The sequence below is a fragment of the Otolemur garnettii genome, unplaced genomic scaffold (assembly GCF_000181295.1).
Source record: "Otolemur garnettii isolate 467f Iridium unplaced genomic scaffold, OtoGar3 scaffold00004, whole genome shotgun sequence".
In the NCBI taxonomy this organism is placed as follows: domain Eukaryota; kingdom Metazoa; phylum Chordata; class Mammalia; order Primates; family Galagidae; genus Otolemur; species Otolemur garnettii.
In genome coordinates, this window is record NW_003852399.1 from 1,603,567 (window position 1) to 1,616,801 (window position 13,235).

The window sequence follows — 13,235 nt, forward strand, 5'->3', positions numbered from 1 at the left end:
GACCTCAGCATATTTCCCCACATGGAGTGTGCAATCACTGGAGGAGGTGGCTGGATTGGGAGTGAGGGCAGGTCAGTAGGAAAAGGGCAGTGAGAGGTCATCTATTTATTGATAAAGGTAATTCTCAAACATTGGAGGGCTTAAGGTTTCCCCCGGGTATTTATTTCAAAATCAGTTCCAGGGCACCTTTCAAAGAGTGATTCAGACAATGCAGAGTATTAACAAGCTTCCCGGAGATTCTGACACAGTTGAAGGGTGTGGGAAAGCCTTGGGAATAATAACCTCAGCTTTCCTAACTGGGTTTCTTTTCCATCCAGGGAATATTTTATTTCTTGATGAGCAGGAGGACAGTCAGAATGGTGAGTGGTGGAGCCTGGGAGTTTCACTGCCCAGAGGTTGGCCTTGCTGAGGCTTGACTCATTTGGGATTATGCATGACCCTCACTTGGGCTGAGATCTCTACACACCTCCATGGGATGTTCCCCCAGCCAGGGTCCCCCCTCACCTGCCCCTGTTCCCTGCCTCTGACTCATTCAGTGACCCCTGGGCTGCAGGAAGCAGCCTTCCCCCTTGGAATGCTCGATAGGTGTCAGTTGTTGGGGGTAAGGGCTACCTGAGGATCCATTTCTCTGGAGAAATTTCTCAACTGAGGTGCTGGTAGGAGGTGAGAAATAGAGGGAGGAGAGAGGAGTCAGAGAGGGAAGTCCCAGAGGGGAAGAAGTGAAAGAGGAAAGGTGTGGGGTGGGGTCACACCAACTCTTGGTGAGTAAACATTTTTCCTTCTCTGCCCCTAGAAAATTGAGGATCTGAGCCTGGGAGGTGAGTGGTGGTCATAGCGTGGGAGAAAGTGGAATCTGATTTCTCCCCAGGTCACTCTGAAAAAACAGTGCCCCTGGTTGCCTCTGTTGCCATCACCCAGGCCTTGGGATTTGGCTTCCTGGGCAAAGAGAGTAAAGGGGTTCAGGGGAAGGAGAGGCAGGAGACTGGAGGAACCCAGTCTTTGAAACTCTTTGGTGAGGAATTTAATTTCTCCTTCTAGAAGACACCAGGCAGAGTGAGAGTGAGAGTGGGAGTGGGAGTGAGAGTGATGACTATGAGGGTAAGTATCCCACTCTGCGCACATTGGGTAAGTAGGGTCGATTGCTTTTGCTGTTGCCACCACTGCCCTTGGGCCTGGCCCTGGCTCCTATGCAACAGAAAGGGCCCAGAAAGGGCTGGGAGGTGGTTGGATGGACTGGGATGTGGGCAGGAAGTGGGTAAGCAAGAGGGAGGACGTGGTAGAAGGGATGAACGCTCCAAAGTGGGGTAAAATAAAATTGCGGGGGGCGGGGGATAAAAAAGGGAGAGGATCACTTGATTTTCTTTCTAGGCAGAAGAGAGGTACGATTTTTTCAAGGTTAGGTTTTGCATTTTGAGAGATGGGGTCTGGCTATGGAAACCAGGCTACAGAGCAATGGCGTCATAGCTCACCGCAACTTAAAACTCCTGGGCTCAAGTGATCCTTCTGCCTCTGCCTCCAGAGTAGCTAAGACTGTAGGCATGAGCCACTGTACCAGCCCCAGGAATGTTCTAATCAAAGAATTGTCCCCATTTTCTGGTTGGTGCTGATGCCTGAGGACAGATTTCGGGGATCTACAAAATGAGGTGTCCTCGAAAACGGATGCACTGAGTGGACTCTCCAAGAACATTCAGCATGTCGTGTTCCATAGTGTCCTGGCCATGCTCAGAGATCAGAGGGCTCTGGAGAACCTGGAGGACATGGTGAGGGATTCCAGAGGTGCCTGGGGCTGATTGAAGCTGTAATGGGGGAGAGCTTAGGGGCTATGGCTATCAACACACGGGGGAGGAGGAGTGAGCAGGAAGCCAGGGCATGAGAAAGACTGGGGATTCTGACTCTAGTCACAATGACTTGGGCCAGGGAGCACAGCCTCCACACAGTGCCCAGAATGCACTGGAGGGGAGAGCCCCCTCCTCTGCCCCTTGGTGACCATCTTTAGTGCAGAAGACACAGGCAGGTTATATAACATTAATGTTCTTATTATAAACAATCCTAACTGTCTCCTATAGCTGGAATCCGATAGCTTGTGTCATTTGGATGACCCTCTTTGCAACATCCTAAATGAACTGCAACAGAACTCAAGCCCTGCAGAGCACGCCATTCTTGGTCTCCTTGAAGGCATAATTGGTAAGAGTGATTAAAGGGATTAAAGTCCCAGGCCCCATGAAAGAACCATGTTAGATGCCACCTCTCCAAAGCTCCTCAAATATTGTGATTTTTCATCTTCAGCTCTCTCCACAGTCAGAAGAGCTCACTGTGATAACTCTCCACATGACCCAGACCAAGCCTGAGCCTAGAATGTGACTGGCCATTTAAGACACCACTGGAGGTGGATGACTCCAGTCTCTAGCCTCAGAGTCTCAGCCTCTGGGTCATGTCATTTAGCATCCTAGAGATCATTCACAAGAGCCAAAGGAGGACTCCCCAGGGCAGGGAGGTTGACCTTCAAGTCTAATGGGTTTTATTCCTCTGCCTTAGCGTTCCTCTCTCAGGGGGGTCTCCTGGTTCCTGGTGGGAGTGAAAATCTGGACTCTTCCTCACTCTCTTTCCCCACATTTCCCACCCCCAGAGCTGAGTGACATCCAACATTACTTTCTGGCCCTGTCCATGGAGAAGAGGATCATGGGTCACCAACGGGAGCTGGTGAGAATTCCCTGGAGGCCAGAAGTTCAGGGACTGGGATGAGAGGACAAAAGATAAGAAGAATGGTTCTGAGAAAAGAGACAGGATGCAGGTCTACGCTGGCAGGGGAGACGGGATCCTGGGGTGCCCACTGGGCAATCCCTGGCTGCAGGCTCCCTCTAGAGAGCAGGCCTACTGGGCAGGGGTGTCCCTTGGGAGGGCCTTGGTTTACATGGCATCCCCAGCAGTAGGTCCCAACAGGTCTAGAATATCTATACAGGAGCACAGGTCTTTGAGGTCTAAGGAGTTGTGAGCAATTATCTTTGCTTTAATTGCAGTTACCATTTGCTAATGGCTCTGCTTCTATCTCTCCCTGTACATTTATATATGGACAAATGGGTTTATATGCTTATACACGTGCACGCACATTTAGAAATCAAAATACTTAGCACTATTCTGCAAGGAGAGTTTTATTATCACCATTTGGTAAATGAGAAACCAGTGTGCCATGATTTTCAGTGACTTGATCACCCTGATCATAGGACATGATGCCAAAGCTCTTGCTCCTGCTATTATCCTGCCTGGTCCCTGGCTGTTGGGGTGGAAGGTTTCTCTTCCTGATCTCAAAGTTGGGTCTGTACAATCTAATAATCCTTCTTCTAGGCAAGGAGCATCTTGGAGCACCACTTTGAATACTTGGAGGTTGTTACCTTCACCCTCAATCCTGAGCTCCTAGCCCCACTCCAGGAGGAGGATGTGGCCATCACCTGTGGCCTGTTGGAGGAGTGTGGCCTGAAGATAGAGCCAAATAGTCGCAGATATCACTGGGACCCATCAGCCAAGATGTCGCTCTCCATCCTCTATGGGGTCCTCTCATTGCTGCAGGAGCTGGCTGAGGCCTCAGCTCTCCCTGAGGGGCCCTCAGTCCAGAGCTGCCTGGGCTCCTCCCAGGCTACGCTGTGAGTATCCTCAGAGCTTGAGAGATAAAGCCATGCCTTTCTGCTTTTCTGGGTGGAGTAGAGACAGCAATGTCTGGGGCGAATGTCTGTGGTGGTGAAGGGAATACTCTCTATTGTGACAAGTAGTTATGTATCTGTCAAAACTCCTCAAACATTATGTTACAGATTTTCATGTTTCACTCTGTGTAAATTTTCCTTCAAAACAATACAAACAAATATTGACTCCAGTGAATGGTGTGCATTTTGAATTGTTTTGAGTGAAGTGTACGATGTCATTATTTTTATTATAATACTCTGAAATACATCAAAAATAAGCTTCATTCCCTGAGGTTCTCCATATCTGGAAAACTTTGTTCCTGGAGAGCACGTTGGAGAGAGACCACATGCTTAGGGACCACCCTCTTGCCTAGCCTTGCAAATGTCTCTTGTTTATTGATTGATGTTTTGGAGAAGACCAAGGCTCATCAAATTTTCTTGAACTCTTTGTAAATGAACTTCTCTATCTAAACGCATGCTTGGAGGATTCTTTCTTCATCCTTGACATTAAAAACCCTTGTCTCAGTCATTCTGCATCACTGTTCCTGGGACACTAGGAATTGAGCTACAGATCAGTCCTTCCCTTTCAGGAAAAGCTTCTTGGATGATTAAATATCTTTTATGTTCTCTTTTTCACAGACATCAGTTTACCTATGGAGTTCTCCATATGTAATTTATCTTGTCTAATTTCTATATGTTTTACTTTTCCTCTGTGTTCTCTGAGGTCACCAGGTCTTTCCTCCGTATTTGCAGTTCAACTCTTAGTTATAATTACTTTCTGATTTACCATTTCACAAATTGTGTTGTTTTGATCCTCAGCTCATTTCCTTAGCTTTGTAATCTTCCTTTTCATGTAATTCTGTTGGCTTAACTTTGCAACTTTGAGGTCTTTTCATATTAAAGTATTTCTCTTAAAATTCCCCCAAGGCAAATACACTGTTTTTCTTTTTCTTGAGCTATGTTTTCCTCCTGAATTGATTCTCCCACTGCCTTATCTTTCCTATGTGGATTCTCTTTTGTTCCCCTGTATTGGTCATCTTCTGCCAGGATCCCCACTCAGGGGAAAGGTCCTTTAAGACCTGTGGAACTGGTGGTGGTTGACTGAAGAAAAATAAAGTTAAAAGTGGTGAGAGATAAAGAGACAGGATGTGCAGAATAGAGTTTCAAAGGTGGGAACATGGGAGACCACCTCTAGCTTGTGGGGTTCCAGTGAGCAGCCCTGAGTGTGTGTTCCACTCAGCTTTTATTGAAGGCTATTATCTCATTTAGCCCAGAGGGTAAGCTGAGGAAGGGAACAAAAACGTCAGCAGTTTCTCTGAGTAAGTATGTTAGTTCTTATTCTATCTCTAATCATTAACTTTAAGGCTCTGAGCAGCCTTGAGAAATACGAAACCTGAGCCTTGTGTGGGGGCAGACTCCTGTCTGTGGTCACGCACACAGATTCCTTGGGGAAGGTTAATCTTCTTTAGTTCTTTGTAGAGCAGATGCAATGGCTCAGGCTCCTCTGAAGAATTGGTGGAAGAGAAGAATTTTCCTCTGATCTCCACCCAGAGGCATCTTCCTCTGTGATTAAGGTGCAAGCCCTCCTGCCAATATTTCAGGGCTTGAGCTGTTCCCTTGATCTCTGCCCTGGCCATAATACAAATCCCCACAATGGGTATTTGCTTTGACTGTTGACTGGGCAGGGAATGGCCTGGTTCACGTTCCTTCCCAGGCCTTGCACGTAGCTCTCTCCATGGTCTTTCTTCTTCTGAGTGTTTACAGACCCAGCAGGCATGTCTGCAAGCTGTATCCCTACAGGCCAGGCTTCTGTTACAAGCAGGAACTGCTCAGATAAGTAATTTAGCTGCTGGCTTAAAAGTAAGTTAGCTAAACTGTTTTTATGCTGCCTTGCTCAGCTTATTTCTGTTTTCCCTTTTTTTCTGGGGGTGTTTTCCCTTGCCAACAATGGGGTCTTTAGTACCTATTCTCCCTGCAATCTCCAGCATGGACAGCACTGTCCAAACTATTTGCACAAGGTCAGCAGGTAGGTGAGTTTTTCTTAATTCCCTTACCACTTGAAATGAGAACTGCTTCTGTTCTTCTGAAAACTATGGGAAGTCACAGCATGTGGAGGGGGAAGAAGGGCTCACCTGGGCCTCAGCAGTCCTGCCCCATGACCTGGCCTTTCTCCCACCATCAGTGATTTTCAAAATTTGCTTATTAACTAAAAAAAAAAAAAAAAAAGTAAAATGAGGTTTATGCTTTGGAAAAATGAGAACTTTATTTTTCTTAAAATCTCTTTTTTTTTGTAGCTCACATTGACCATTCTGGCAAGCTGGGAAACACAGCTCTTAGCCACCAGTTGGGAATATGTACTTTAAGGGACAGACAAAAGGGATAGGATTTTATTCTGAGTAGGGCTGTGAAACGTGTGTATTCAACAAGATATGGGAGGATACATGATTATTTATAAAGGAAAAATCATGCAAACTGTGCTTTATAGCCCCTGCTCCGTCATGGCTGGGAGCTTGGTATTGAGTTTCTGGGGTCTCCTTAGCCAAGAGGGGCTGTTCACTCGGCAGAGGGCTCAGGGTTTTATTTGTAGTTCACAATTTGTACTTAAGGTCTTTTACCTCATCAGGGTCTTTTCCCTTCTAGAAATGACTTTTGATACCAACAATCTGAATTCATTCAAGAAACCCTGGCCCTTCTGTCAATCCCTGTACTGGTTGGATCAGGGACTCATCACCCCTGGTGATCTGAGGTCAGGTTTCTTGAATTTCTCCAAATGGGTGAATGAAGCGGACCCTCCATTGTTGGGAGACCAGCAGAGGCTTCCTTAGCTCTTCTCAATTCTAAAGGTGTTGCACTAAGACCTTTTCTGGTTTATCAACACCAGCTTTCTTCATCCCATTTCTTAATAGGTGTTTAAACATTTTCACCTTGCTGGCTGAGCTCCCTGACACCCTTCATCTTTCCCCTTTGCTCTTAGGAATCAGACTCATCCTCACTGTCCTAGTTTCAGTGTAACTTTTCCCTTTGAAAAAGGTCCTGAGACTAGTGGCTATATGGCAGGCAGCCAGAATCTGAACTTGACACAGTATCAGGGTCTGCCCGGATAAGATTCTTTCAGTGAGCCCCCAGAGGCTGCAGTTCAGACCACTAGAATCTAACTTGGCTCATCTGTCCTTCCATCTTAGCTGTTACAGATCACAACAACCCAGGCATTGTATACTTTGCTTTTTCTTATTGCTTGGTCTTTCCTGATATATCCCTGAGCCGGCTGCCCCGGGGGTTGAATCTATCACTTCTAAATTCTATTGCTAAATTGTGTCTTTAGTAACTGATCCCTTCACAGAAGCAGTTTTATTCCACAGGTGACAAGGGACTAGGGAGCCATCCAGGAATCAAAGGTTCTGCTCCTTCATCCTTTCTTTCCCCAAATCATGTTTCAGTAAATCAAGGTTATTTTAGCTAATACCATTTTTGAGGACGAAAAAATTATTTCTGACACTAATTACCTGAGTGCAGCTAAACCCTGTAAGTGCAGGGCACAGTTCTCCATAAGATGGCCCTTACCCCAGATGCCAGCTATACACTTGGGAGTTCCTAGGACAGCCTCACTTCTGACCAGCAGGCTACAAATTCAGGGGTTCTCACTTCCCCTCAGGTTCAGCAATTTACTAACATGATTCAGAACTGATTGAAAATACTACACTTACATTTCCATTGTATTACAGCAAAAGGATACAAATGAGAATCAGTGAAAGGCCCTGAAATTGCATAGGGCAAGATCTGGGAGGGCCCATATGTGAATGTTTGTTTTAAAATTTTCATATTATTACAGGGGTACACACGATTACGATGTATCGTTTGCTCTTATCAGGTTAAAGTCTGAGTTATAGGTTTGTCCTTCACCCAGGGGGTGTGCAAAATATCCGTGCAGTGTACCCATCAAGGGGGAGTTCACCCAACCGCTGCCTCCCTTCTCCCCTCCTTGAGTTTTGTTGAGTTTTTCCCTCAGGTGATCACGTTGGGGTTAGTCTACTAGTTTCAATTTATCACCTTTCTTTAACAAATGAATTTTATTGTGTATATTTAAGGTATATGATGTCATGGGAAACACAGAGGCAGGAAAATGATTCCTGTACTAATGCAAATGGACCCAAATGGGAAGTGCTCCTATCCTCAGGGATATTTCTTGCTCCAGGCACATATCTGTGCAGAATGCTGTCCATCAAGGAAGCTCACAGGAAGCGGCCCTCAGAATGTCAGCGCATGAAGGACTGGCGTGTGTGATCACAATTTTATATTTCAGACCTGTGGTTTTTACAATGCACATTACAGAAAGTAAGGCTCTATTAGTCAATCTCCTCTGGGGGTGATTTGCAGAAAGTAGTCTGAGCTACGCTTCCGATCGATCACACGCCAGATCTCCAAGGTTGAGACGGTAGGCATGGGACTTTTGTGAATATTAATAAAAGCAAAAGTAAAATCAATGCGTTGTGAGATGCTGTCAACTGAAAGGAATGTTGCTGTTTTGAGTGTCAGTTCCAGGATGTGACAGATTGCTCACAGGTGTGGCATCCTGTTCCCACTGTTTCCCCTCCTGCTTAGTCCTATAATCCCACAAGGGGTGATTGGCAAGGGCATTGTCCTTTTCATTGTCCTTTTCCTTTACCTTTAAAATACTGTTGCAAGATTGGCTAGCATAACATAGGAATGGCACTTGGCAGTGAAGGAGGTGTTAGAAATGTCAGCTCCTGTTGTGCAGACCCCCCAGCTACACAGTTCAGAGGCAGCGCCCAGCTGCTGGCTCTCGCCCTTGCCCTTCCTTCTGAAGCTAATTTCTAACTTTCCTACTGCCCTTTGCTGACAGTCCCTGATTGAGTCATATCTCCAAGGATGGAAAAAGAAAAAGGGAAAAGAATAAAATCTATGGGAATGACAGGTTGCATTAGGGTTCTCTAGAAAGATAGGATCAATAGGATATCATAGGATATACATGAAATAGGCTATATATGTAATAGGCCGCACACACACACACACACACACACACACGCACACATGAGAGGAGGGTTATTAGGGAACGTGGCTCACATTGCACAGGTGTTTCCAAATAATGCAAATGAACATTGGCTGCTTAGAGCCTGTGCTGTACAGAAGGGGCGGTTTTGGGGGAAAACACCCAAGTTCTAGTTCCTTGCTATCTAAACATGTGACCTTCTTTTTTTTTTTTTGAGGCAGTCTCACTATGTTACCCTCCGTAGAGTGCTGTGGCATTACAGGTCACAGCAACCTCAAACTCTTGGGCTTAATCCATTCTCTTGTCTCAGCCTCCCAAGTAGCTGGGACCACAGGTGCCTGGCTGTGTTTTGGTTGTAGTTGTCATTGTTGTTTGGCAGGCCTAGGCTGGATTTGAACCTGCCAACTCTGCTGTATGTGGCTAGCGCTCCTAGCTGCTGAGCTACAAGTGCTAGAGTGAGCTACAAGCGAGCCCATGTGACCTTCTTACTGGTGCATTATTCAAGTGTAGAGGACACTTTCCACAGGGAATGGAGACAGAAAGAGGAGCTGGGGTCAACTTGGAGGGGGAGATGATCTGCTGATTTTCCACTGAGTGGAAAAGCACGGAGAAAAGTTAGACATCTGTGGTGAGTCTAGGTCAGCATAGAACTTACAATGGCAATACCAGAAATGGATTTGAAGAGAAGAGAAGAGTGGACCAAACCATCTCTTCTTCTAACTGGTGAGCTTTAGATGATCCAGGGTCTTCTCTCCTACTGATTCAGGTGTGTATGTGCTACGGTAGAGCTGTCCAGCAGAAATATGATGTAGCCACGGGTATAATTCTAACTTCTCCAGTAGCTACATTAAAAAAGCAAAAATGAAACAGCTGAAATTAAGGTTCATTATGGCATAATTATATTGTATCCAAAATCTTGTTATTTCAACATTAAAGACAAATAGCAGGATGGTGAGAGAGCATGTGCCACAGGAAGCACATCTCGTGTGAGTTCAGGGAAGGTCATGCTGGGACGTGGTACTGGGGCTGGAGTCAGGAGTGGAGGCCTTAGCTGCTAGATGGGAGTGTGGTGGGGTGAGGACACCCCAATCTCTGAGGAGCTGAGCCAGCTGAGTCAGGATGAGCTCTCACTAGGACTTAACATTTGGAAAGGCAGAGGACAAGACTCTGAGAGCAGGTAGTGCTCCCACCACACCCAGGCAAGCAACTGACCCGGGCGACTCTGCCCATGTGCAGTCTGAACCCAAAGTGTGTGTGGGGGGACTGTGCACTTTGAGGCTAGTGAGGGAGCGAGGGATATACATACAAGTCTGCATCTCGTCTGCAGTTTTGTTTGTCTGTGACTGTGCCACCCTCTTGTGGTGCTTGAAGTGGGTTACAGGTCTCCTGGGGAGGGCACTATGGCTCCCCCAGTGAGGTGCTAAGGGAGGCAGGACTTTGAATAAATGGAGATAGTTGAGAATAGGGTCAGACAATTAAGTTCAGAAACTCATCTGAAAAAGAAAAAGTGCCACATACTTCTTTGCTGAATATCACTGTGGTCACCTTCAAACTACTCCCCTGGGCCATTGGGGACCATCATGATACTCAGCGATGAGGTAGGTAGCACATGGTCACCTTCAAACTACTTCCCTGGGCCATCAGGGGCCATCGTGATACTCAGTGATGAGGTAGGTAGCACATGGTCACCTTCAAACTACTTCGCTGTGCCATCAGGGGCCATCGTGATACTCGGTGATGAGGTAGGTAGCACATGATCACCTTCAAACTACTTCCCTGGGCCATCAGGGGCCATCGTGATACTCAGTGATGAGGTAGGCAGCACATGGTCACCTTCAAACTACTTCCCTGGGCCATCGGGGACCATCGTGATACTCGGTGACGAGGTAGGCAGCACTTTTTCCAGGATGAGTTTGCGAACTTAACTGTCTGACATCACACAGTGGCAGCTCTGATGGCCATTCCAGGAAACAAGTTCCACATTTGCTTTTGGAGTGTGCTGGCATCAGCGCACAGCTTCCCAGGGGAGAACCTTGACGGTGACCATAGTGATGTACGTAGCACCTTTTCTAGGACTAGTTTGCGAACTTAATCATCCGACCTCATAGATGAAGGGAGAGGAAAACCCGCGTGTTCAGCAAAGCAAAAGGCCGTGTGGTTGGTGGGAAGAAACGGGGACAGAGGAGGCTGGAGAAGAAGGCATGTTCTGAAAGCCCTGCTGAGGGGAGACAGAAAACCAGAGAAGAGCTTCCAGCAGGTAAGTGGGCTGATCAGAAATGTTTCTCATAGAGGCACGATCGACACAGTATAAAATCTGCCCCTCTTAATGTTTTCCAGTAGTTTTAAGGAATGCGTACAGTTATGTAACCATGACTGCAGTCAAGATACAGAACATCTATCACCCTCCCGAGGGTGGTGGATAGATAGGGAGGCCAGGATAGATATCATGGCCCTGCAGGCCATCGTAGTCCCCAGCGCCTCTCCCAGCCCTCAGCTCCTCATAACCACTGGTTGGTTTTCTGTCCCAACACAAACATGGAATCATTCTCTGGGTAGTTTTTTGGGTCTGGCTTCTTAGCACAAAGCATTGTAGATTCACCCAGGCTGCACTTTATCAGTCGTTTGTTCATTTTTAGGCTAAGTTTGCTTGTTTTTATTCCACTGTAGGGATGCAGTACAGTTTCCTTCTCCACTCACCAGGGAAGGGCATTTGGGTCATTTCCGGTCTTTGGTAATTCTGAATAAAGACTAAAAAGATTTGTGCGCATCTTTTTCTGCTCACATACCTTTTTATTTCCCTTGTACACACTCAAGAGCTGGATTCTTGGGTTACATGGTAAGTGCTCTTTTTTAAAAAATTAGATCATAATTGTGTACATTAATTCTATCATAGGATACAGGGTGTTGCCTCCATATACAGTTTGAAAAACTCTTATCCAACTAACATAGCCATCATGTCTTTCTCATAATTGTGTTAAGACATTTATATTCGACCTTTAGAAAAATTCACATGTACCCTAATAGGATAAATCATAGGCGTGATCCCCACAATATCATTCTCTTCACCCATCCTCCCCCCTCCCCTCCCTCTCCCCTTTCCCCATAGTCTTGGACTCCATTTGGATTATAGCTTTCCTAAGATAGCTAACAATTAGTTTCATAATAGTGTTGAGTACATTGGATACTTTTTCTTCCATTCTTGAGATGCTTTGCTAAGGAGGACATTTTCCAGCTCCATCCATGTAAACATGAAGGAGGCAAAGTCTCCATCTTTCTTTGTGGCTATATAGTGTCCCATGGTGTACATATACCACAATTTATTGATCCATTCATGGGTTGATGGGCACTTGGGCTTCTTCCATGACCTAGCGATTGTGCATTGGGCTGCAATGAACATTCTGGTACAGATATCTGTATTATAGCGTGATTTATGGTCTTCTCAATATATACCTAACAGAGGAATTACAGGATCAAATGGTAGATCTATATTTAGATCTCTGAGTGTTCTCCATATGATTTTCCAAAAGGGACGTATTAGTTTGCATTCCTACCAGCAGTGTAGAAGTGTTCCCTTTCCTCCACAACCCCGCCAGCATCTGTGATTTTGAGATTTTGTGATATGGGCTAATCTAACTGGCGTTAGATGATATCTCAGAGTGGTTTTGATTTGCATTTCTCTGATGATTAAGGATGGTGAGCATTTTTTCATATGTCTATAGGCCATGCGTCTGTCTTCTTCAGAGAAGTTTCTCTTTAAGTGTCTTGCCCATCCTGCGATGGGATCACTTGTTCTCTTCTTGATACTACCCTTGAGTTCTCTGTGGATTCTGGTTATAAGACTTTTGTCGGAAGCATAACCAGCAAATATCTTTTCCCATTCTGAGGGACATTAGGACTGCTACCATGTCATCAGGCAACAGGAGATGTTTGGCTCTCCTGCAATTTAGTGGGACCACCGTTGCCGTATGAGGTCCATGGTGAGCTGAAATGTCATCAGCATGTGGCATGTGACTATAGACAACAAGCAGCAGGAAAACAAACAATCTGATTAGAAATGGGCAAAGGGTCTGAATAGCATTTCTGAAAAGAAGAGACACAAATGGCCTTTCCAGTAGTTTTTTTTCCTACTCAAAATGCTCTAGTGATTTCCTCATTGACTCAGAGTAAAATCCAGAGTCCTAAAAGCATCCAGGATCTGGCCGTTGTGGCTTCTGTCCTCCTCTCTTCATGCTTCTCCCTCGGTCCCTCCCTTTCACCACGCGGCATCCTTACTTTCCCTCCAAGCCTCAAGCACAATCCCCCTCTAGAGGTATCTGCACCTGCTGTTCCTTCTGCCTGGACTGGTCCTCCCCAAACACCTACACGGCTTGCCACTCCACTGCCTGCAGTTCTTCAAGGTCACCCTGTTACTCTTGGGGTGAGGCCGTGCATGGCCATCCTTCGTAAAGGTCAAACCTGCCTCATCTGCTCTTTCTTCAGCTTAGTGTTTTTCACTAGAAAATGTACTGGACTAAAACAAACAAACAAACACATGTTGATCTTATTTATATTTC

General features: G+C 45.9%; 1 protein-coding gene across 1 annotated transcript in view; it reads left to right on the top strand.

Annotated features, from left to right (window-relative positions):
- Positions 1 to 7,955, top strand: part of GSDMC (gasdermin C) — a 27,152-nt gene extending 19,197 nt beyond the window's left edge. The window contains exons 6-11 of the mRNA XM_012809398.2: positions 1,039 to 1,098; positions 1,621 to 1,760; positions 2,067 to 2,184; positions 2,627 to 2,700; positions 3,343 to 3,638; positions 7,760 to 7,955. Of these exons, the coding sequence (XP_012664852.2) occupies positions 1,039 to 1,098; positions 1,621 to 1,760; positions 2,067 to 2,184; positions 2,627 to 2,700; positions 3,343 to 3,638; positions 7,760 to 7,955 (884 nt within the window). The remainder of the gene's footprint in view (positions 1 to 1,038; positions 1,099 to 1,620; positions 1,761 to 2,066; positions 2,185 to 2,626; positions 2,701 to 3,342; positions 3,639 to 7,759) is intronic.
- Positions 7,956 to 13,235: the final 5,280 nt, after the last annotated feature.